Source organism: Notolepis coatsorum (assembly GCF_963971535.1).
Source record: "Notolepis coatsorum genome assembly, chromosome: 5".
In the NCBI taxonomy this organism is placed as follows: Eukaryota; Metazoa; Chordata; class Actinopteri; order Aulopiformes; family Paralepididae; genus Notolepis; species Notolepis coatsorum.
In genome coordinates this window covers 85060527-85085526 of record NC_140169.1, presented here as the reverse complement: position 1 = coordinate 85085526, position 25000 = coordinate 85060527, and the positions used below count along the sequence as shown (strand labels likewise).

Here is a 25000-nt window from a genome sequence, read left to right as displayed (position 1 = left end):
TGTGATGGGCTTCTATCCTCCCTACAGCCGACCAGTGGGGGGGCACATGCGAGCAACGATCAATGCAGGGGAGGGGAGAATTGGCACGGCTAAATTGGGATGGGAGAAAAATAGAAAAAGAGGAAAAAAAGTGGATTAAAAAAAATAAAAATATTTATATTTGCCGGCCAATTAAAATTCTTGATGGCCATTGGCTGGTAAATGCTGGCTACTGGAAAGCCTGAGTAAGGATCTCCATTACACACACAGTAGCCCTGGTTGATAAATCATTAACAGTCTAGTTGTTGTAGTGCGGTAAAATGACCTTGTTGTTTTAATTTTCCTTTGCCTTGATTAGTTGGAACCTGTTGTTGTAGAGGTTGAGTCATGGAGGAGGCATTCAGCCTGATTCAGAATGATCATCAGACCCAATGACCCTCCTCGCTGTCCTGATCAAACGCTGCAGCCTAGCTTGGTCTTTTAATTCATTCATTTGTCCATTGAAATAAGCCCCACCCCCTTTCATATGGGAGACTTAATGGGAGGTGTCAATGAATGTAAAGATTTAAAGGTTTATTTCACCCAAATAGTTTTCAAACTCCAGCACACAAATACCACATTCTTCATCATGTTGGCCCGCTGCTAACATGTGTGTAATGTTTGTCTGTCAACATGTGTGTAATGTTTGTCTGTCAACATGTGTGTAATGTTTGTCTGTCAACATGTGTGTAATGTTTGTCTGCTAACACGTGTGTAATGTTTGTCTGTCAACATGTGTGTAATGTTTGTCTGTCAACATGTGTGTAATGTTTGTCTGTTAACATGTGTGTAATGTTTGTCTGTTAACATGTTTGTAATGTTTGTCTGTTAACACTTTGAGCGCCACGCTTGGTTTTCCGTTTTACTGGCTGAATGCCACCATCGGCGCCAATGTTAACGTTAATATCGCCTAATCTATGTTTTAAATTATGGCTATGTGTCTAATCTGCCCATCGCATGATCAAAGACTATTTTCCAGTCAGTGCTGTCAAGGCAGATTGTTTTTTTATCGCGTCGTTTCCGTTTCAGAGCAGTTAGAAAAGCCCCCGTTTTGATATAAAAAACAGCTCATTCTGGAGCATTCTATGAAAATCGTCTTTTAGTGGAATATTCCACAACGTTGATATTCGTCGGCCTTTTTATGAATCGTTTTCAAATAAACGCTAGATGATCAATATTATACGTGCACGCAAGCACATTACGGCCGCGCACTGATAATCGCTCCGTTGATTTCCTCACGGACTTTTACAGTGAAACCGAAAGAGGACATTTCACAAAACAGCTTATAACTTCATCAAACTTACTCTGATTATCCTACCACTGATAACATATAGAGTCCTTACCTGACATCAGATTGTATCCAACTGGTATATTCCAATTCCTGATCACCATTCGAAAAAATCGATACGTGTATGGATCCAACGCGATACTGTAGATCTCCATGATCAACAGGGATCTGAGGTTCCAGAATGAACTGTGGTAACCCCGGCTGGATCAGTGAACTGGAAAATGTGGAGTACCGGATTTTTTCCCCCATTCATTTTCATTGAGTCCATTCCAAAATCACTTATGTCATCTGGGAGACGACAGGGGGCGCTTTTTTCCACAGTGATCGCCGGCGCCCCTCGGCTATACTCGGGTAGGCTCGGGTGATGCAATAACTTTTCAGTTCGCTAAAAAATAAAAATCCGAGAAATCTCGTGAGTGGCTAGCAACCACCTATAAAAAAACTGGAGAAATCTCGTGAGTGGCATGGAAAGTGTTAACATGTGTGTAATGTTTGTCTGTTGACATTTGTATAATGTTTGTCTGTTAACACTTTGATCGCCGGGGTTAAATTCATAATTTACCATCCCTCGCCAGCCCTATTTAACATGGAGAAGTTCCCCTTCTTTGCAGGGCTATAACTTTTTAAATTGTATTGCTAAATTGACATTACTATGGCCCATTCAACGTCCTATATCTATTGTTCAGGGTGTAGCAACGTTATACTTTTTCATTCACATATTCATACTAAAATACGGTCTAAAGTATAAGTACCGTAATTCCTCTAATAGTGACCCGGGCTTGTATTTGCTTAAACTGTAGCGGGTACCAGGCTTTTATTAGGAGGAGGCATGTATAAGAGAGAGGCCTATATTTCTAATTTTCAAACAGATCATAATGAATAAATCAACATTTTGTGTCAGTTTGAACCCAGTAAAATGTACTGGGTTCATTTATTGAAACCAAGTACTGTATGAAATAGTAAACAGTGCAATTACAGGTGGTCACTGGTCATTTCAACGTTTTCAAAGTGAAATCAAGTAACTTTACCTTAGCAGCTCAGTATGCAGCTCAGTATATTAGTAACCCGGCTTGTATTAGGAGGTCGGCTTATAATTGCTTAGCTCAAGAGCGCACCCGGCCATTAATAGAGACCCGGTTTGTAATTGAATACCGGTCACTATTAGAGGAATTACGGTATGTTTTTATCGTTTTCTGCAGCTTTCTCCAGAACTTGATTTATAGCCCCAAATGCATTATATTGATGATGAAATACAGTTTGATAGGAATCTGTGCGAGATAAAAAAAAAAATCAACTGGACGTGCTTCTAGGAGTTACTAAGTATGATCTGATGTTGACCGGATGGGCGGGGGGTCATTTATAATTCCGTGGCCAACGTTATATCATTCATCTAGTGTGGGTGATATGATCATTAGAGCAGTTAGTATCGAACCCGTTGAAAAATAACGCTGGATCTTACCGTATCTTCCTCACGCTGTTGGACGATGAGCGTGGAACTGAAATATTCCTATTATGGGATGTAGAAATATCCGATCCATTTCCAGACGACATCCGAGCAAGGATTCAATTCCAGAGAGACGTTAGAGACTGCAATGTTCTCTGCTTCATTGAGACGTGGCTGTCGCCAGATATCCCAGATCACGCCATCCAACCGGCCGATCACTTCTTCATTCACCGCAAGGATAGAACAGCAGAATCCGGCAAACAGCGTGGAGGTGGTATCGCCTTCATGTTGAACAACAATTGGAGCGATCCAGCCAACGTGAAGGAATTATCGAACCACTGCTGCCCCAACCTGGAATATATAACCATCAAGTGTTGACCTTTCTTCCTCCCGAGGGAGTTAACGGCGATCATCCTGGTCGGAGTGTATATTCCACCGCAAGCCAGCAATAGTGTGTACAAAAAGTGTGCGCTCTCCAGGCTCCACGACGAGGTAAACAAACTCCAAGCAGCGAACGTTGACGCCGCCATTGTAGTAGTGGGTGATTTCAATAGCGCCAATCTGAGAGAGGTTTTGCCTGACTTCTATCAGCATGTGACTTGTAACACCAGAGGCGGTAACATTTTAGACCACTGTTACACGCAATTCAAGGGTGGATACAAGTCTCAAGCTGCTAGTGGCTTCGGAAAATCTGATCATGCGGCCATCTTGCTTTCTCCAAAGTACAAACAAAAAATCAAGAGCACACCGGTAGTTTGAACTATGACCTCTGCCAGTGGGTCTTGGACTTCCTGACGGGCAGACCCCAGGTGGTGAGAGCAGGCAACTGCACCTCCTCATCCATCACCCTCAACATAGGGGCCCCCCAGGGCTGTGTTCTGAGTCCCCCCCTCTACTCCCTGTACACACACAACTGTGTGGCTCAGCGGAGTAGCAACACAATCATTAAATTTGCTGACGACACAGTAGTGGTGGGCCTGATCTCTGCAAACGACGAGAGGGCCTACCTGGAAGAGGTCAAGGTCCTGGCGGGATGGTGCCAGGAAAACAGCCTCTCCCTGAACGTCAGCAAAACAAAGGAGATGATTGTGGACTTCAGGAGGTCGGGGGTCAAGGACTACAGCCCCCTCAGCATCGACGGGGCACCGGTTGAGAGAGTGAACAGCTTTAAGTACCTCGGAGCCCACATATCCGAGGACTTGACATGGACCACACACATTGACAGTGTTGTGAAGAAGGCACGACAACGCCTCTACTTCCTCAGGCGCCTAAGGAAGTTCCAAGTCAGTCAGAAGATCCTTAAGACCTTCTACTCATGTACAATAGAGAGCATCCTGACTGGCAACATCACCTCCTGGCTTGGGAATAGCACTGCACAAGACCGAAGCAGACTACAAAGAGTGACACGTTCAGCCGAACGCACAATTGGAGGGGGGCTCCCCACCCTCCAGAACATTTACAACAAGCGGTGCAGGGGCAAGGCTAAGAGAATCATTAAGGACTCCAGCCACCCGAACAACTGCCTCTTTGAACTGCTGCGGTCAGGCAAGCGATACCGGAGTCTCAAGGCGAGCACAGAAAGACTCAGAAGAAGCTTCTATCCCCAGGCCATCAGGCTGCTCAACGAACAATGAACACTACACAACAACCATCAAACGCACATAGCACACACATCCACACGCACACACTCACTTTAAACAAACACACTGTAGCACCCACTCCCCACACTTTATATTTATTGATAAAGGATTTGCACTACAACTCAAGTTCAAGTTCAAGTTTCTTTATTAGTTGACATGCAAAGATACAGAATACCTTCACATGGAATGCTTTTTTCTGTTATGCTCCTATGAGGATCATAGGACGCTTGGATCATACACATACAGCTCATTACAGTAATATTCCACAATTATTACATTTTAGATAGTAATAATGGTACAGAGCCTTGAGACAAACATATGCATATTCACCACCGCAAACAGACTGGCAGCCGTCATAGGCAGCGCCATTTACGGAAGGAGGGGGGAGTGGGTTGGGGTTGTTACAGGGCTGTAGGGGGGGGGGGGGGGGAGTGACCGGATGGGCGAGGGGGCGTTTATAATTCCGTGGGCAGCGTTATACCAATCATCTAATGTGGGTCAAATGTTGATAATATCAGTTATTATCGAAGACGGTAACGTTACACGCTGAAACTCACCCCAGTCTCCGCGCGCCGTTGGGCGATCATCGTCGAGTAGAAATTTTATCATTATGGGATATATTATTACCCGGTCCATCTCCAGCTTGTATAATGGTATATACGTCCAAATCATGTTGTTTATCGAGTTATTGGCAATCGATCGCTATGTAGTGTGACGAGCTAGAGTCACGGGACATGTACCGAGTGGCCGGAAGCAATACGGACGTCTAGCAAAACCTCTACTGCGCTTCCTGTTAAGCGGTTGCGCCGATCGGCCACCAGATGGCGCTCCTGAACCGCCAGAGAGCTCAGTGGGTCCTGCTGGTGGATCTCAGGCCAGCGGAGGGACATTATGAATCCGATCGCAGATTTTTGAAATATTGATATAAGGACGCTGTACATGTACAGCGTCCCCCGGCAACTTTAGCATGGCCAGCAAAGACGTGAGAAGACGTGTCCCGGCACCCAAAGTGTTAACATGTTTGTAATGTTTGTCTGTTAACATGTTTGTAATGTTTGTCTGTCAACAACATGTTTGTAATGTTTGTCTGTCGACATTTTTATAATGTTTGTCAACATGTTTGTGATGTTTGTCTGTTGACATGTTTATAATGTTTGTCTGTCGACATGTTCGTAATGTTTGTCAACATGTTTGTCTTCCAACGTGTGATTTGTTGTTGTTACATTCAGTTGAATTAAAGAGACGCAAAATGAAGCCGCCTCTGCACTGGAGGAATGCATTTACATACCAATACCAATATGGTCCAAATCAAATCAAGAGCTTCATAAAGTCAGTATCCCGTTTCCTGTTTCCTAACATAACATCTTTATGCTCTTGGAGATGGTGGGGTTTCTGTGTTGCCGTGGGAACAGGAGGGGGGCGGGGCCACTGCAGACCTCCGCTGGTCCTCCTAATCACAGTGTTGAAGTGGGGAGGCGAGGCGGAGATTGAGATGAAGAGGGAGTCGAGGAGAGACGAGGAGGGAGAGGGAGGTTAGATAAGGACAGAAGCACACAGTAGGTTCAGAAGGGCCTTCTAAGCTGGCGCTAGGTCTCTTCCATTCCCACTGCTGTGCTGAAGGCTAATCCCCTCTCCCCCCCTTCCCCTCCCCCCTCCTGGGGTTAATGCTGTGGAGAGGTCAGGGGTCACCTGCTTTAAACCCACTAAACTAGCTCTGGCTCCGTCTGTGTCTCCCTTTCTTTCTCAATGTCTCTTCCTATCTCTTTTTTCTTTTTCTCTTTGTTTCTAGCTCTATCTCCCTCTCTCTCTCGCGCGCTGTATCTCGCAGCTTCTCACAGCTTCTCTCACATTTCATCCCCCCCCCCCCCCATGTTTCTTGCCCTTTCTGTCCCGCTGCCTCTCTCATCTCTCCATCTGTCTCTCTGTCTTCCTCTCCTCTCTCTCCCTGTGTCTCTCTCTCTATCTGTCTCTCTGTCTTCCTCTCCTCTCTCTCCCTGTGTCTCTCTCTCTATCTGTCTCTCTGTCTTCCTCTCCTCTCTCTCCCTGTGTCTCTGTCTCTCTATCTGTCTCTCTGTCTCTCTCTTCCTGCCTCTCTCTCTGTCTCTCTCTCTCTCTCTCTCTCTCTCTCTCTCTCTCTCTCTCTCTCTCTCTCTCTCTCTCCCTCCCCTGTGTCTCTCTGTATTTCTCTCCCTGTGTCTCTCTGTCTCTCTATTCCTGTCTCTCTCCCTCTTTCTCCCTGTGTCTCTCCATGTCTCTCTGTCTTTCTCTCTCTGTGTCTCTCTGTTTCTCTCTGTGTGTATCTCTCATCTCTTTATCTGTCTTAATTGTCCCCCTCTCTCCCACCATAACTCTACCTCTCTGTCTCTCTATCATGCAGTGAGTGAAGACATTGCCCCAAATGTTTGATATTAGCAGAGGGGGGGGGGGGGGGGGGCATCATCATTAACCCTTCCACTACCACACTACAGAAGGTTAACCTTTCACTACCACACTACAGACGGTTAACCTTCTGTAGTGTGGTAGTGAAATGGTTAACCTTCTGTAGTGTGGTAGTGAAATGGTTAACCTTCTGTAGTGTGGTAGTGAAATGGTTAACCGTCTGTAGTGTGGTAGTGAAATGGTTAACCTTCTGTAGTGTGGTTGTGAAAGGGTTAACCCTTTGTCGTGTGGCAGTGAAATGGTTAACCTTCTGTATTGTCTCAGTGAAAGGGTTATACAAAGGGAGGGAGGGGGCGAGAGAGGTAGATAGTGTGTTACAGAGGGAGAGAGGGAGAGGGCGTGAGAGGTAGAGAGTGTGTTACAGAGGGAGGGGGCGAGAGAGGTAGAGAGCGTTATACAGAGAGAGGGACAGAGGGAGGGGGCGAGAGGTAGAGAGCGTGTTACAGAGAGAGGGACAGGGAGGGGGCGAGAGAGGTAGAGAGTGTGTTACAGAGGGAGGGGGCGAGAGAGGTAGAGAGCGTGTTACAGAGAGAGAGAGACAGAGGGAGGGGGCGAGAGAGGTAGAGAGCGTTATACAGAGAGAGGGACAGAGGGAGGGGGGCGAGAGAGGTAGAGAGCGTGTTACAGAGAGAGGGACAGAGGGAGGGGGCGAGAGAGGTAGAGAGCGTTATACAGAGAGAGAGAGACAGAGGGAGGGGGCGAGAGAGGTAGAGAGCGTTATACAGAGAGAGAGAGACAGAGGGAGGGGGCGAGAGAGGTAGAGAGCGTTATACAGAGAGAGAGAGACAGAGGGAGGGGGCGAGAGAGGTAGAGAGCGTTATACAGAGAGAGAGAGACAGAGGGAGGGGGCGAGAGAGGTAGAGAGCGTTATACAGAGAGAGAGAGACAGAGGGAGGGGGCGAGAGAGGTAGAGAGCGTGTTACAGAGAGAGGGACAGGGAGGGGGCGAGAGAGGTAGAGAGTGTGTTACAGAGAGAGAGAGACAGAGGGAGTGGGCGAGAGAGGTAGAGAGCGTTATACAGAGAGAGAGACAGAGGGAGGGGGCGAGAGAGGTAGAGAGCGTTATACAGAGAGAGAGACAGAGGGAGGGGGCGAGAGAGGTAGAGAGCGTGTTACAGAGAGAGGGACAGGGAGGGGGCGAGAGAGGTAGAGAGTGTGTTACAGAGAGAGAGAGACAGAGGGAGTGGGCGAGAGAGGTAGAGAGCGTTATACAGAGAGAGAGACAGAGGGAGGGGGCGAGAGAGGTAGAGAGCGTTATACAGAGAGAGAGAGACAGAGGGAGGGGGCGAGAGAGGTAGATAGTGTGTTACAGAGAGAGAGACAGAGGGAGGGGGCGAGAGAGGTAGAGAGCGTGTTACAGAGAGAGGGAGAGGGAGCGAGAGAGGTAGAGAGTGTGTTACAGAGGGAGGGGGCGAGAGAGGTAGAGAGCGTGTTACAGAGAGAGAGACAGAGGGAGGGGGCGAGAGAGGTAGAGAGCTGTTACAGAGAGAGGGACAGAGGGAGGGGGCGAGAGAGGTAGAGAGCGTGTTACAGAGAGAGGGACAGAGGGAGGGGGCGAGAGAGGTAGAGAGCGTTATACAGAGAGAGAGAGACAGAGGGAGGGGGTGAGAGAGGTAGAGAGCGTGTTACAGAGAGAGAGAGACAGAGGGAGGGGGTGAGAGAGGTAGAGAGCGTGTTACAGAGAGAGGGACAGGGAGGGGGCGAGAGAGGTAGAGAGCGTTATACAGAGAGAGAGAGACAGAGGGAGGGGGTGAGAGAGGTAGAGAGCATGTTACAGAGAGAGAGACAGAGGGAGGGGGTGAGAGAGGTAGAGAGCGTTATACAGAGAGAGAGACAGAGGGAGGGGGCGAGAGAGGTAGAGAACGTGTTACAGAGAGAGAGAGACAGAGGGAGGGGGCGAGAGAGGTAGAGAGCGTTATACAGAAAGAGAGAGACAGAGGGAGGGGGCGAGAGAGGTAGAGAGCGTTATACAGAGAGAGAGAGACAGAGGGAGGGGGCGAGAGAGGTAGAGAGCGTTATACAGAGAGAGAGAGACAGAGGGAGGGGGGCGAGAGAGGTAGAGAGTGTGTTACAGACAGAGAGACAGAGGGAGGGGGCGAGAGAGGTAGAGAGTGTGTTACAGAGAGGGAGAGGGGGCGAGAGAGGTAGAGAGTGTGTTACAGAGAGGGAGAGGGGGCGAGAGAGGTAGAGAGTGTTACAGAGAGAGGGACAGTGTTGACATTGTCCCGGCCTTGGCTCAGGTCGTCCTGGGACATGGTTCCCCAGAGAGAGAGAGAGAGAGAGGAAGAGAGAGAGAGAGAGAGAGAGAGGTTTAAACCCATTTGGCTGTGCATTTGGTTGCCTCTGTCTCTCTCTCTCCCCCTCCCTCTCCCTCTCCCTTATGCTGTGTCACCTGTCATCCCTCCTTGTTCTCTCTCTCCCTCCGTCTCTTTCTCTCCCTCTCTCTCTTTCTTCTTGTGCGTGCTTCCTTTCTGCCCTACTTCCGCTAAAGTATCATGTTATTTGTCCTCCTGTAGAGTGTGTGTGTGTGTGTGTGTGTGTGTGTGTGTGTGTGTTCGCGTGCGTGCGTGTGTGTTCGCGTGCGTGCGTGTGTGTGTATCTCTACTGGGCGTTACATGGTGACTCAGGGAGAGGCAGGGATTCCCTTTAGGCCCAAGAAAAGATTGCTCTGACCCCAATATGTGTAATACAGAAGCCCTGTCTTTTTCTCTCGTTTCAAATTGGACTAATGTGGCAATGGGCCTTATTCACTCACCGTTATTCGTTGATGGGGTAGGAAGATACAGAAGGGGCTGTATTACCGTATATATAGAGCCATATATAATCCGCGTTCACGGAATCGCGGACGGAATCGCGGAATTAACCAATAAAAATGGAATCAACTGCAAAACGTGGAATATTGCAGAATTTGGCCTAATCTGGACTGAAATTCCGTTTTTGGGTGGAACGCTTGGTGCACACGCGACCGGGGAGGCGGACGCTAGAGCGGGTTACACACAACACAGCAGTCTCCAAGCGTCTCGCTGCTTCGGTGTTAACATCGTCAAGAAGCTAAGAAATTCCCCAATAAGCCCTCAATTCAGAGCAGAGCAGTATCCTAATGACTTTTATGCCTCCGGCGATAAGGTGTTTTGCTAATTCTGTCAACGTTCCGTGGACTGGAGCCACAAAAACACTTGCAACACTATTGTGATTAAATAGCTATAACGTTAGGACATGATAGCTTCTTGCTAAATCTAGTGCACCCATCCATTTGTTTAATGCACACGATTGTCATTATACACTGCCCTTTATAATCTAAATAAACTTAAATAGCTATGAAACGTTACAGTACATAGGACTATTGATGGAAATGATAGCTTCTTGCTAAATCTGGTGCACTCATCCATTTGTTTAATGCAAACGATTGTCATTATACACTGTCCTTTATAAACGAAATAAACTAAACTAAGGTGCCTAAATTATGCATTACTATATTTCATCACAATATAATAGATATAGCTAGGCTACTGACATTGTCATTGTGATAATGTCAGTAGTAGCTAGCTGTATCTATTGTTTACACTTGAAATGTGTATTTTTATTTTGTCACAATATTATTTGAAAAGTATTGTGTAAAATGTAACTGTATTTCTGAGTTGCAGCACTTAAAAACATTAAATGGACTGTTATATCATATTAAATTGTGGAAATGTATTCATTCCCACTCATTAGACACTATTTCTGATGGTAAAATGAGCATAAAAAGCAAAATACAGAATTCTGAAATATTAAAACGGAAAAAACGGAATTTGGGAAATAATTAAATGGAATTTGGAAAATAATAAAACGGATTTCATATGGCTCTACGTATATACACTGTACCAAGGTATTTGAAAATCATGATGGTATCCATTTCAACGTCGTCGTAACATTTCTGCTCCACATTTATTTAATACATTGCCACTGTTCCGCCCCCATTCACAGATTCGAACTGCCCATTTATTCGGAGGATTACGGTAATCGATCTCTGTGAGAGAAACCCTCTCGGAGAGAGAGGCTCATAGACTCTTGGTTCGTGTGGCTCGGCCGTTTAGTGACGCCGGTGTGTGGAGACAGAGATCAAGGGCTATGGCTTTTAAATCAGGGAAGCGTCGAGAAGAGCAAATAAACACCCAACATGTGGGATTTATTCCAGAAACTTGTGGAAAAAGGACAATGTGCTTTGTAACTTTTGTAAAAGTAACTGAACTTTTGTGGGATATTGTACAACAACAACAACAATGCAGGAATATGTCCTGAGCATAGTGAGTTGACTTTCATCTATTAAGGTTTTACTTTGAGAGATGAGGATGGCTGTGTGTGTGTGTGTGTGTGTGTGTGTGTGTGTGCGTGTGTGCGTGCGTGTGTTGGTGTGTGCGTGCGTTCGTGTGTTGGTGTGTGTCTGTGTGTGTGATAATAGACTGTAAACCCTGGTAATATTTGGGGATTGGTTTCCCAGTCTTTATAATGTACGACTCAAGAGTGCTTTATTTTTCATGTTACTGAAATTATGTTTTGGGGGTTTGTGTTAAATTAATATTGCTTTGGTGGAAGTGATTGTTATTGTAGGCGAACATGGTCGTAGCAAACGTGCTGTTCATCGTCATCAGAGCTTGGTTTGAGTATAATCTGTATTGTGCTGATCATCATCATCAGAGCTTGGTTTGAGTATAAACTGTATTGTGCTGTTCATCGTCATCAGAGCTTGGTTTGAGTATAATCTGTATTGTGCTGATCATCGTCATCAGAGCTTGGTTTGAGTATAATCTGTATTGTGCTGATCATCGTCATCAGAGCTTGGTTTGAGTATAATCTGTATTGTGCTGATCATCATCATCAGAGCTTGGTTGGAGTATAATCTGTATTGTGCTGATCATCATCATCAGAGCTTGGTTTGAGTATAATCTGTATTGTGCTGATCATCATCATCAGAGCTTGGTTTGAGTATAATCTGTATTGTGCTGTTCATCGTCATCAGAGCTTGGTTGGAGTATAAACTGTATTGGAAGTAGAATTATAGTCCGAATAATTTTTTATTAATTAAGATTTATCCCAAGTAAATGTCTTTCATAACAGCCAGCGCCTCCCTAACCTCTGACCTCTACATGTGTGGCAACTTCTCCTCTCAAACCGCTCCTCAATTATCAAAAAGTTAATTTTCTTTTTAAATACAAATACAAGTGTACAGAACTTAGTTTTCTGTGTTACCCGATAACACCGTATCCCCTGGTAATATTTGGGGACTGTTTGATGGTATGAAAAAATGTATACTGCCAAACCCATTCAACCTTTATTTAATCTTGAAAAATCATTGAGAGCAAGCTATCATTTACAATGACATCGAAAGGTACATCACAGAATGGAAAAACAATGAATTAAACAATTTAAATGAATTAAACCAACTACGGACTGAGGTGAAATGGTTGGGTATTTATATATTTAAACTGACCAATGGATATTAAACTATCTGGTTCCATATATTGTTGTCCTACTTTGGTTTGCCTCTTAATTAATTGCCTTTAAGAAAATGGTCAGAAATGCCCCCGGGGCAGAACGCAACACTGTCTCGCACCAGACAAGCCTACTCATCTCTCTCTTTCTCTTTGTATTTCAGTCATTTTATTAGAATGACTTTACCACGACTCAACAAAAGTAGCAGATGATATGCATGCCGGCAACACCAAGGCACAAGGTGTATAATATGGTTCGTATTGCATTATATTTACAGACTTCTGGTCTCCGTGGAGACAAGAATCTATCATTGACACTGTGAACAATCTGGAATATTCTGGGCTCATCGCTCGACTGCTCTGGGACACAAAGGAATATCCCGAAAATACTAGTAGTCATGCACCCTGGGTAGGAAGATCATTCTGGAACACAACAGCAGTCTGTTCGTATATACTAGGGTATTCTACAACCTTCTAGAATATAATGCACCATTACAACGAAGGCCTGCAACTTTAACATTAACATCCGGTGTGTATAAGCATAATCAATTGACTGAAGTTTAATCAGGCCTTAATAAGGCTTTAAAAAAAATCAGCCACATCTAAATGTATGAGCACAACAAGGTTATTCTAATATTTTAAATAATCACTCCACTGATTTAGAGATTGGCACAATGTAGCTCTAAAAGTCTCTGTTTTTCTATTTTATCTCTGTATTCAATTTTATTTTAGTGGTTTCTCCACGTTGAGTTTTATTTTAGCTCTCACTCCCTTTTTTATCTTACATTGTTCTTTTCTATTTTTCTTCATTTTAAGGTGTTAGTGTTTGTCTCCAATCTTTTCCTTTTTCTGATGTTTCCTACATAAGTTAGTAGAAGGTTCAAAATGAATATATCAATGAAGGTATTCTTTTTTTTATTTTTCATAATATTTTAGTACATTAAGGGAAGGCGCAAGACCAAAAGCGACATTCTATTGAATTAGAATGAAAGTGTTAGATCCTATGGCAATTAGCATAGGAAGAGTAGGATTACAAAGCTCAGTTTGGGCAATCCGGTGGCCTAAGGGAGGGAGTCATACGCAGAGGATGTGTCTATGGAACACAGGCCTGTACGACTCTCTGGGAGAGGGGGAAAAAGGGGATTTTTATTTGTATATAATAGGTTTTTAAGCTCGGCTCTCAACGGGACCTCAATAATTGGATGTACATCTATTGTAGCTTCGCACTCCAGAAGCATTACCAAAAACTACACAACAACATGTATAGATTATGGCTAGTTTGAATATAATGATATGGAACACTGGTGGGATAAATAAACAACACAAACGCAAAAGCGTGCTCACACTGATGAAAAAAGAACATGTGGATGTGGCTCTACTAAGCGAAACGCACATTTTAGAGAAAGACATAGATACGTTAGCGGACAACACATATCATAATATTAGTCACTCTTCTTCTGGTACGAGAACTCGAGGTGTAGCCATAGTCGTTAGACGTAAGTTAAATATTGAATTAAAGGGAGTATGGTCTGATGCAGATGGTCATATAACTATAGCTAAGATTGTACACAATAACAGGAAAATAGCGCTGGCAGCGGTATATGCCCCAAATTTGTACGAAGAGGGTTTCTTCTCTACACTAACCAATGCAATGTTAGACCTTCCCGATTACTCATTTATAATAGGTGCGGATTTTAATGCCATTTGGAATCCAAGGATGGACAAATCTTACCTCGCCTTTTCCAGCGAACAAAAGAATTCATCTAAAGCATTAACTCTTTCAGTGCCACTCACGAGATTTCTCGTGTTTTTTTATAGGTGGTTGCTAGCCACTCACGAGATTTCTCGGATTTTTTTTTTATTTTATTTTTTTTGCGATCTGAAAAATTATTGCATCACCCGAGCCTACCCGAGTATAGCCGAGGGGCGCCGACGATCACTGTGGAAAAAAGCGCCCCCTGTCGTCTCCCAGATGACATAAGTGATTTTGGAATGGACTCAATGAAAATGAATGGGGAAAAAAATCCGGTACTCCACATTTTCCAGTTCACTGATCCAGCCGGGGTTACTAGAGTTCATTCTGGAGCCTCAGATCCCCGCGGATCATGGAGTTCTACTGTATCGCGTTGGATCCATACACGTATCGATTTTTTCGAATGGTGATCAGGAATTGGAATATACCAGTTGGATACCATCTGATGTCAGGTAAGGACTCTATGTTATCAGTGGTAGGATAATCAGAGTAAGTTTGATGAAGTTATAAGCTGTTTTGTGAAATGTCTTCTTTCGGTTTCACTGTAAAAGTCCGAGAGGAAATCAACGAGGCGATTATCAGTGCGCGGCCGTAATGTGCGTGCGTGCACGTATAATATTGATCATCTAGCGTTTATTTGAAAATGATTCATAAAAAGGCCGACGAATATCAACGTTGTGGAATATTCCACTAAAAGACGATTTTCATAGAATGCTCCAGAATGAGCTGTTTTTTATATCAAAACGGGGGCTTTTCTAACTGCTCTGAAACGGCAACGACGCGATAAAAAAAGAATCTGCCTTCACAGCACTGACTGGAAAATAGTCTTTGATAATGCGATGGGCAGATCAGCGTTTCCGTTAGCCGGTAATTACCGGTATTTGACCGGCAAAATCTGGTGAAATCCGACATATCTAATCTCTCCGGTCATAATGTCCGGTGAAAATAATTCCCTCTAAACACAATTAGATTATTTGAATTGTATTAAAATAGGCTAAAATTAAATAGCCTATGCGATGAACGAAACAATCATTACATTTGTCGTTGCTTCACCAAGCAGCCGGTCAATGACATCCTGTGTCAGCGAGCTGGCAGCTGATATATTTACGTGAAGCATGGCTTGGCAGGGTGCAGTACTCCAATTCAGCCATTGGCAATTCAGCTGTTGGGTGGGGGCGCTGCTGACACCGCTGCTCTGCTCTGTCTGCTCCTGCTCCATGCTTCACGTAAATATATCAGCTGCCAGCTCGCTGACACAGGATGTCATTGACCGGCTGCTTGGTGAAGCAACGACAAATGTAATGATTGTTTCGTTCATCGCATAGGCTATTTAATTTTAGCCTATTTTAATACAATTCAAATAATCAAATTGTGCTTAGAGGGAATTATTTTCACCGGACATTATGAGCAGCAGCACCAAGTCGTTGGGAGGTGGAGATATACATCACGGCGCAAACCCACGATAATGTTGCCGTCTCTCTGCCAAATTTCTCAGTTCTTCGCTTGATATAATTAATACAAATGTCCAATATAACGGAATTCGTTAGCTCATAAAAATGTGATTATAACAGACTGCTGTTTATTAAGGTCGGGCAGACTGCCCACCGACACCTCAAGTCGGCAGCAGCACGCAGTCTCGAGGGACTTATTTTATTTGGAATATATTAATGACTGTATATACGCAAAAGTAGTCTAGTTTTAAGTTAAAATATTATAAATGCCTTGATGATGTCATTCTTTATATAGGCCTATCAATTGTTTTTAAGCTCAATAAACTCTGACCGGAATTTATCCCATTTGACACTCAGACCTGCAAAAAAAAATGTATCCCATTTGACACTCAGACCTGCAAAAAAAAATTCTAACGGAAACCCTGGGGCAGATTAGACACATAGCCATAATTTAAAACATAGATTAGGCGATATTAACGTTAACATTGGCGCCGATGGTGGCATTCAAGCGGTAAAACGGAAAACCAGGCGTGGCGCTGAAAGTGTTAAAGGATTGGTCGAAGATTACAGGTGTAAATGACTTATGGCGATCACTTAATCCCACGACCCGAAAGTACTCTTGTCGATCTGCGAGACATAACACATTATCCAGAATAGATTATGTCTTTGCATCCCCGAGACTATTTGATAAATATGAAGTGGAAATGATACCCAATGCAGATCACTGTTATTTACTCCTAAAAGGAACATTTGGTATACTATCTTCCCGAGCCCCGAGATGGCGATTTAAATCGATGCTGCTTAATAACAATGAATTCATTACACAACTCAAAGAAGCTCTTATAGTATTCCTACGGGAGAATGCAAACTCGGTGCAAGACCCCAGAATAATATGGATGTCGGTAAAGGGAATGATCAAGGATTTCACTGATAGCTTTTCCTCCAAAATGCGCAAAATTTGCAGATATAACTACCATTAGAGCACAACAAGTACTTGAAACAGACCCTGAAAAAATAAACGATACATTCAAAGAATTCTACTCCGACTTATATAAATCAGAAACGACCTTCGATCAAAACAAAATGGACACATATCTTAATCAAATTATTCTCCCTAAACGTTCAGAGGATGACGCTAAACAGTTAGAAACACCGATCACACTAGAGGAACTCAAGAAGGCCATATCCGAAATGCAAAGTGGTAAGGCTCCTGGAAGAGACGGTATCCCACCAGAAATGTACCTCTCTTGTTGGGACATAATTGGACCCTTATTACTAAATATGATCTTATACTCAGTCAAGGAGGGGAACTTCCATAAAAACGACAATATTGCACTCATAACAGTCCTTCTCAAAAAAGACAAAGACCCCACCGAGTGCGGTAGTTACAGACCCTTAAGCCTCCTCGGAACCGATATCAAACTGTACTCTAAGGTATTAGCCATCAGATTACAAAAGCATATGACGTCTTTAGTTCATCCGGACCAAACTGGCTTCATAAGAGGCCGCCTGATCACTGATAACATAAGACGAATACTGCACGTACTAGATGCTGACAAGGACGACACCATACCTAAGGCGATGCTGTCCCTGGATGCAATGAAAGCTTTTGACAGGCTGGAATGGTCGTATCTATGGGCAGTATTAGAGAAGATGGGGTTAGGTAAAGGTTTCATTGATATGATTAAAGTAGTATACAAAGACCCATCGGCCATGATTACTACAGGTATAATCACCTCCGGAATATTTCCGGTATCACGCTCAGCTAGACAGGGTTGCCCTCTTAGTCCCGGACTATTCGATCTATCATTAGAACCTTTAGCACAATATATAAGACAATCCCAATCCATACAACCAATCGTAATCAAGGGCACACAACATAAAATTAGTTTATATGCGGACGACGTAATACTGTTCATGCAAAACCCCAACACCACACTGCCTCATCTGCTCAAGTTGATTGAGAACTTTGGTGATTTATCGGGATTCAAGATAAATTGGCCGAAGTCGGCTTTCCTTCCACTTAACACCCCTGCAAAAAAAGATATAACCCTCCCAGGAGAGATACCTATGGTAAAACATTTTAGATGCTTGGGAGTGGAAATATTCCCCACCATAAGACAAACGGTGAAGCACAATTACACAAAAATCCAAAACAAAATCAAAGACGACCTTGATAGGTGGGCAAAACTTAAAAACTCAGTACAGGCACGGATATCAATAGTTAAGATGGACGTACTACCTAGAATCAACTTCTTCAGTTCAATGCTACCGTTACCCCCTCCAGAGGGTTACTGGAAAAGATTACACTCCTCCACATACAAATTTATTTGGAATAACAAACCACCATGTATAAAAAGATCCACCGCACAGAGAAATAAAGCAGACGGTGGCATGGCATTTCCAGATTTTTTCCACTATTTTAAGGTGTACACATTAAGACCATTGACAACATGGTTTGATCCCCAAGCAATGGTATCCTGGAGAAAATGAGAAGAAAACATAGTAGCCCCACATAGACTGAAGGACATAGCATACACTAAACTACCAATCAAGCATTGTGAATGGAAATTTGGCCCCATAATTACTCATGCGATCCGGATATGGCGTGAAACACAAAAAAAATATCCTAACCCACATAAATGGCACAATCATACTCCCTTATTCAATAACAATGCACTCTTAATTGAAAAACGACCTATAAGATTCCCTATATGGGAAGAGCAAGGCATACACTCATTAGGGGATGTTTTTAACAAACAGGGTTTTTGTAGTTATGGAGAAATATGCAAAAAATGTAATCTCACCAAGTCCACATGGCTTTTTTACATACAGTTACGGCTATGTTTGAAGTCTCACGGTGTTCCATTAGACATACCAATTGAACACCACAGATACCACAAATTCTTCTATGAAAGAGAGACCTCGAGAGGTTTTGTTTCAGATTTTTATCATCAATTACTAACGTCCTCGTATGAAACCCTCCAACTAGACTCTGTCTGGAGGAGGGATATACCAGACCTGGAAAATGACTTTGATTGGCAAGGAGCCTGGGCAAATGTCCGACTTACATCAAGGAACCCGGACCATCAACAAATCAATCTTAACTATATTCACAGGACATACTTGACTCCTATAAGACTGAACAGAATGGGTCTTAAACAAGACTCCAAATGCTCCCAATGTACAAATGGGGATGAAGGGACATTTATGCACATGTATTGGGACTCCCCACCAGTTAAGATATTCTGGAAAGATGTGACCCAACAATTATCAAAACTCGTATCTTGGAATATACCTGTACACCCCTCTGTATTACTATTGAATGATGTTTTTGAGTTTGCAGTACATCCACAGCTAAAGAGATTGGTTTTATCGGGTATCACAGTAGCTAAAAAGCTGATCGCATCACGCTGGTTTCAACCGGAAAAAATTTGCCGGAAAGTTTGGTTTCTTACATATCTCGATGTGATTTATCAAGAAATATCTACAGCAAGAATTCTGGGTCTCAATGAATCCAAAATGACAATGTGGTTAGAAGTGGTGGAGAGAATAAAAGCTAGCTTATAATGGTAGTGTCTGGTTAGGAGCGAGGGATAATGGAGGTACTATCCAAAGAGGGGTCCGGGAGGGGGGGGTTCGAGCTGGAGCATATGTGTGTAGGTTTTTAGATAACAGGTATTAGGGGTATATCCTGTATAAGACATTGGTATAAATGGTAATTTCGTTGGATATACACTGTGTATTAATGCTTGTGTATCTTATCGTGTGTTGTCATGTTTGTTTATATGTGTGTTTAAAAAATAATAAAAAGAAAATAAATAAAAAATTGTCAGAAATGCAAGCTGGCGCCACAATGAGACATAAAAAGGTCTTCACCATGTTCCTGGTCCTCACGTTGAACAGGAACGTGCAACAGACCGCACAATGTAACGGCAAGTCAAAGAGTCCAGCTGACTGGTGCAGACACTACCAATGTGACCTGCTCTTAAATGCATTATGAAACATTAACGGGGAGACATGACAACAGAGCACAGCAGGAGAGAGGATTGAAAGAGGGGCGACACACTGGAATTAGGGAAATTATGTTTATTTGTTTTGCCTGTCTACGTTTGAAAGCCAACGCAACAGTGGAAATCGTGTTCTCTGTTTGAATTGAATCAGACCGACGGGGTAAACCTCACATGTAGATGTTTTGATCCGACACAGTCAAAGAGAGTCAAGGAGTCGTCAATCCATTATTGTGTGTAGTAGGCAGGATATTGTTAACCTCTTAACCTCTTACCATGCATCGGCCCGAATTCGGCGCCATCATGCCCATGCACACACATTACGGCACTTTGCGAGCGTCTACCGGCTCGGGCTGCATTTTTCGCAGATCATATAATATACCGTTCGAAACTTGAATTTGCCGCCGTTCGAACGCCACCTCACTCGACCAATTCCGTGCCTCGGTTCTTGAGTTACATGACGATATGTCAGGCGAGTGTCTTTTTACAGGCCACGGGTCAAATGACCAAGTCGGACTGTATACGCTTGATAACTGACCAATCACCACTGATGGCGAAAATTATTGGTCAGTGTTGTAGCCAACGAGTGTCCGCTTCCAACGATACCCCATGTGGGGGGGGGGGGGGGGTGCGAATATAGGAAGTAGGTGAAAGTTGACGAGCAAAAATTAGTTGTGACTCAGACTTCAGAACGCACGGTGGTGGATGGCCATGGAGCATTTTTCTGGCTTCCTGTGGAGGCCAGAGTTACCCAGCTCAGACTGAACATAGTGCACAATATTATAAACCAAAGGTCCCCTAGATACCTCCAGAACTACTTCACCCCGGTCAACGAATCCCACAACCACAGAACTAGAGCAAGCATAGCAAACCTGAAGCCTGCTTCTTTCCGATCCAAACTGGGTCAGTGCTCCCTTACTTTCTCTGGAGCCCAGGATTGGAACAAGCTGCCTATCCCCATCAAGCAGAGCTCGAGCCTCCACAGCTTCAAGAGAGGCGTCAGGAAGTGGCTCATGGACAGAATAGAGGAATAGCCCCCTATAGTTTGAATGGGTTTCCAATCAGTTTTTAGTTATTGTGGGGTATACAATTTTAGCTATAGGTTAGTCTTCTAATGTTTTAAATGTATGACCAGATGAAGTATACCGGTAGTATATTTATAGTAAATGTACTGAGAATGGACAGATAATGTTGATATTTAAACATAACAAATACAATACATAGTAAATGTATTCATGATCATCATGCAACATAAAACAATTGCAGGAACGGTTTGGGAGAGGAAGGGGTTTTAGGTTGCGTGTTGTGAGTTCCAAAAAAAAATTCTTAAAGTTTGAAGCTCAATATATCAAAACGTGGCACTTTACAGTAGGGGTGGACGGTATAAACGGTATGAATTTGCTCTACGGTATGGATTTTGAGTATACCGTGTAACCGGTAGTGCAGCTCTAAAATAGCAATGACGTCATGTAACCACAGCGCGACTATTTCACTGGCATTTGCCCCTAAAAATAGATAGAATTAGTCATAGATAATAGATATGTGCGAACTGGAAAAAGTTATTTAGGAGGCTTCGCGCAGTGGGCGTGCCAGCCCCTACCGCACGCATGTAAACACGGGTCTAGTAGTCTAGTGGGACGGGACACGGGAGCTGTCGGCGTCTCCCTGAGCTAACGTTAGCTTAGCTACCGTTACAAAATGACCCATTCAACTATTCACTTTTAGTTTAATACATAACCGAACGGTATCTAGTCGGCCAGCTACCGATAGCTCCTGACATCAACAAACGCTCCACAAAGTCTAGTACTAGAGACGTGTATGCTACCTGTTAGCTCACGTTAACACAAGTTAGTTCACCGTTCAAAACGAAATGTCCCATTGAACTAAATAATTCACTGAGGCGTTGTATTAACGTTATATATGCAGTAGCTACAGATAGCTCATGATATCAATGTCTTATAACACTGATTCGATGCGTATTCGAGCTGAGGGCTTGCTAACGTTATAATACCAATACAATAGGGTCCAGGTGCAGCGCCGGAGAATCCTGGCCGTAGCTCTGCTCGAGGCTACTCGAGTATAGGTCCAGGTGCAGCTCCGGAGAATTCTGGCCGTAGCTGGAGGCTACTAGAGTACACACAGACAGTGGAGCTTGTTGCGTGGTGGCGATGTCTCGCAGATAATACCAGTACAAGTCTAATTATATAATATATATATTTTATAAAAAAATATATATATATATAAAATAAAAAAAATTTTTTAATCAAAAACGATGATACCGTGATATATACCGTTACCGTCTATGCTTCAAATTATACCGTGATATAAATTTTAGACCATACCGTCCACCCCTACTTTACAGTGAACAGGAGGTCTATTTGTATTAAAAACAATAGATTGTTTTTCATTTAAATGTCTGGAAGAGCTCAAAAATAAAAATGTCAAATGATATTTCCGTTGCCTTTTTTGAGTTGATCTAAATGTTACGGATTGTGTTAAATGGGCACATAATATCGTCTCATATCGATCGCAGGCAACTGAATCTAATCCTATCGTGGCAGACTTTGTGATATCGGCAAATATCATATCGTTGTCCAAAGAATCGATATTGTATCGTGATGAAACTGGTGATTCCCACCCCTAGTCCCCTGTCTGTCTGTCTGTCTGTCTGTCTGTCTGTCTGTCTGTCTGTCTGTCTGTCTGTCTGTCTGTCTGTCTGTCTGTCTGTCTGTCTGTCTGTCTGTCTGTCTGTCTAACTATCTGTCTGTCTAACTGTCTGTCTCACTGTCTGTCTGTGTGTCTGTCTGTCTAACTATCTGTCTAACTGTCTGTCTAACTGTCTGTATAACTGTGTGTCTGTCTGTCTAACTATCTGTCTGTCTAACTGTCTGTCTAACTGTCTGTCTAACTGTCTGTCTGTGTGTCTGTCTGTCTAACTGTCTGTCTGTGTGTCCTCCCTCTAGTGAATGGCGGCCCCTGTCTGTCTGTCTGTCTAACTGTCTGTCTGTCTGTCTAACTGTCTGTCTGTGTTCTCAAACTACGGGTCGCGACCCAAAGTGGGGTCGCGGGTAGGTGACCGCGCATTGGCAAAAAAAAAATCCAATTGAGTTTTCCACCTTCATCAACGGAGGCCGACACACAGTATTCCAATACACATCTCACTACATCCTGCGCATGTATAATCGCGGGAGGGGGCCGGGGGTCTGGTCTTTTGTGTGTAACCTGGACTCGCAATGGATAGGTTTGTTATCAGAAGCGATGCCGGTTGGGGCTCTGCGCTTAACCAGCTGCTATACCACACTGAAGTGAGGTGGCTATCTCGAGGCAGAGTATTAAATCGCCTTTTTTAACTCAGAGAAGAAGCGCAGATTTTCCTTGCAGACAAAAACAACCCATTGGCAGAGAAATGTGCTGATAATGAGCTGGATTACGAAACTCCGTTAGTGGACACTCCAGGTTAATCAGCTGAGATTTTTGGGTAATTCGTCTTTCGTGCGACGAGCTACTGAAAGTCAAGTTCGACTGGACAGGCCCTTGCAAAGTTCTGGATATCAGTCCGGAAAGAGTACCCAGTGTTGTGTAATGCTGCGCTGAGAAAGCTTGTCATCAACATACCTCTGTGAGGCCGGATTTTCAGAGTACTAGCGGATCTCTGCCAAAGCGCACGTGATGAACGCATTTTCTTTTCATGTTCTGGCAACATATTTTGGCTAAATAGGCCTTGTTTTATAAATGTTTATACAGAAACAATTCCGTTGCTTTTGTTGATAATATTCATTAATTTCATTGATAACATAGTCCTGCGATTGAATTTTCTAATAAATATGCATGCATGGTCAAGTTCAAGTGTGCTTTTATTTTGTCTGTCAGTCAAACTGTCTAACTGTCTGTCTGTGTGTCCTCCCTCCAGTGAGTGGTGTCTGTCTGTCTGTCTGTCTGTCTGTCTGTCTGTCTGTCTAACTGTCTAACTGTCTGTCTGTGTGTCCTCCCTCCAGTGAGTGGTGTCTGTCTGTCTGTCTAACTGTCTAACTGTCTGTCTGTGTGTCCTCCCTCCAGTGAGTGGTGTCTGTCTGTCTGTCTAACTGTCTAACTGTCTGTCTGTGTGTCCTCCCTCCAGTGAGTGGTGTCTGTCTGTCTGTCTGTCTGTCTAACTGTTTAACTGTCTGTCTGTGTGTCCTCCCTCCAGTGAGTGGTGTCTGTCTGTCTGTCTGTCTGTCTAACTGTCTAACTGTCTGTCTGTGTGTCCTCCCTCCAGTGAGTGGTGTCTGTCTGTCTGTCTGTCTGTCTAACTGTCTAACTGTCTGTCTGTGTGTCCTCCCTCCAGTGAGTGGTGTCTGTCTGTCTATCTGTCTGTCTAACTGTCTAACTGTCTGTCTGTGTGTCCTCCCTCCAGTGAGTGGTGTCTGTCTGTCTGTCTGTCTGTCTGTCTGTCTGTCTGTCTGTCTGTCTGTCTGTCTGTCTGTCTGTCTGTCTGTCTAACTGTCTGTCTGTGTGTCCTCCCTCCAGTGAGTGGTGTCTGTCTGTCTGTCTGTCTGTCTGTCTGTCTGTCTAACTGTCTAACTGTCTGTCTGTGTGTCCTCCCTCCAGTGAGTGGTGTCTGTCTGTCTGTCTAACTGTCTAACTGTCTGTCTGTGTGTCCTCCCTCCAGTGAGTGGTGTCTGTCTGTCTGTCTAACTGTCTAACTGTCTGTCTGTGTGTCCTCCCTCCAGTGAGTGGTGTCTGTCTGTCTGTCTGTCTGTCTGTCTGTCTGTCTGTCTAACTGTCTAACTGTCTGTCTGTGTGTCCTCCCTCCAGTGAGTGGTGTCTGTCTGTCTGTCTAACTGTCTAACTGTCTGTCTGTGTGTCCTCCCTCCAGTGAGTGGTGTCTGTCTGTCTGTCTAACTGTCTAACTGTCTGTCTGTGTGTCCTCCCTCCAGTGAGTGGTGTCTGTCTGTCTGTCTGTCTGTCTAACTGTCTAACTGTCTGTCTGTGTGTCCTCCCTCCAGTGAGTGGTGTCTGTCTGTCTGTCTGTCTGTCTGTCTAACTGTCTAACTGTCTGTCTGTGTGTCCTCCCTCCAGTGAGTGGTGTCTGTCTGTCTGTCTGTCTGTCTAACTGTCTAACTGTCTGTCTGTGTGTCCTCCCTCCAGTGAGTGGTGTCTGTCTGTCTATCTGTCTGTCTAACTGTCTAACTGTCTGTCTGTGTGTCCTCCCTCCAGTGAGTGGTGTCTGTCTGTCTGTCTGTCTGTCTGTCTGTCTGTCTGTCTGTCTGTCTGTCTGTCTGTCTGTCTGTCTGTCTAACTGTCTGTCTGTGTGTCCTCCCTCCAGTGAGTGGTGTCTGTCTGTCTGTCTGTCTGTCTGTCTAACTGTCTGTCTGTGTCCCCTCCCTCCAGTGAATGGCGTGCCCTGGCCCCAGGAGACGGCCCGGAGGACCAGCCACACCTTCACCTGCCGCCTGCTGAAGAGACCTCCAGACGAGGTGGACGCTGAGAACCTAGAGGCCCGGCAGC

At 44.1% G+C, this 25000-nt stretch overlaps 1 protein-coding gene across 1 annotated transcript in view; it reads left to right on the top strand.

Moving 5' to 3' along the window:
* The window catches only part of ncoa1 (nuclear receptor coactivator 1), a gene marked incomplete at its 3' end in the record, with an annotated part of 164503 nt that overhangs the window by 67127 nt on the left and 72376 nt on the right, over positions 1-25000 (top strand). Inside the window, 1 exon segment of the mRNA XM_084314162.1 lies at positions 24884-25000. This exon segment is cut by the window's right edge and continues 63 nt beyond it. Within this exon segment, the coding sequence (XP_084170288.1) occupies positions 24884-25000 (117 nt within the window).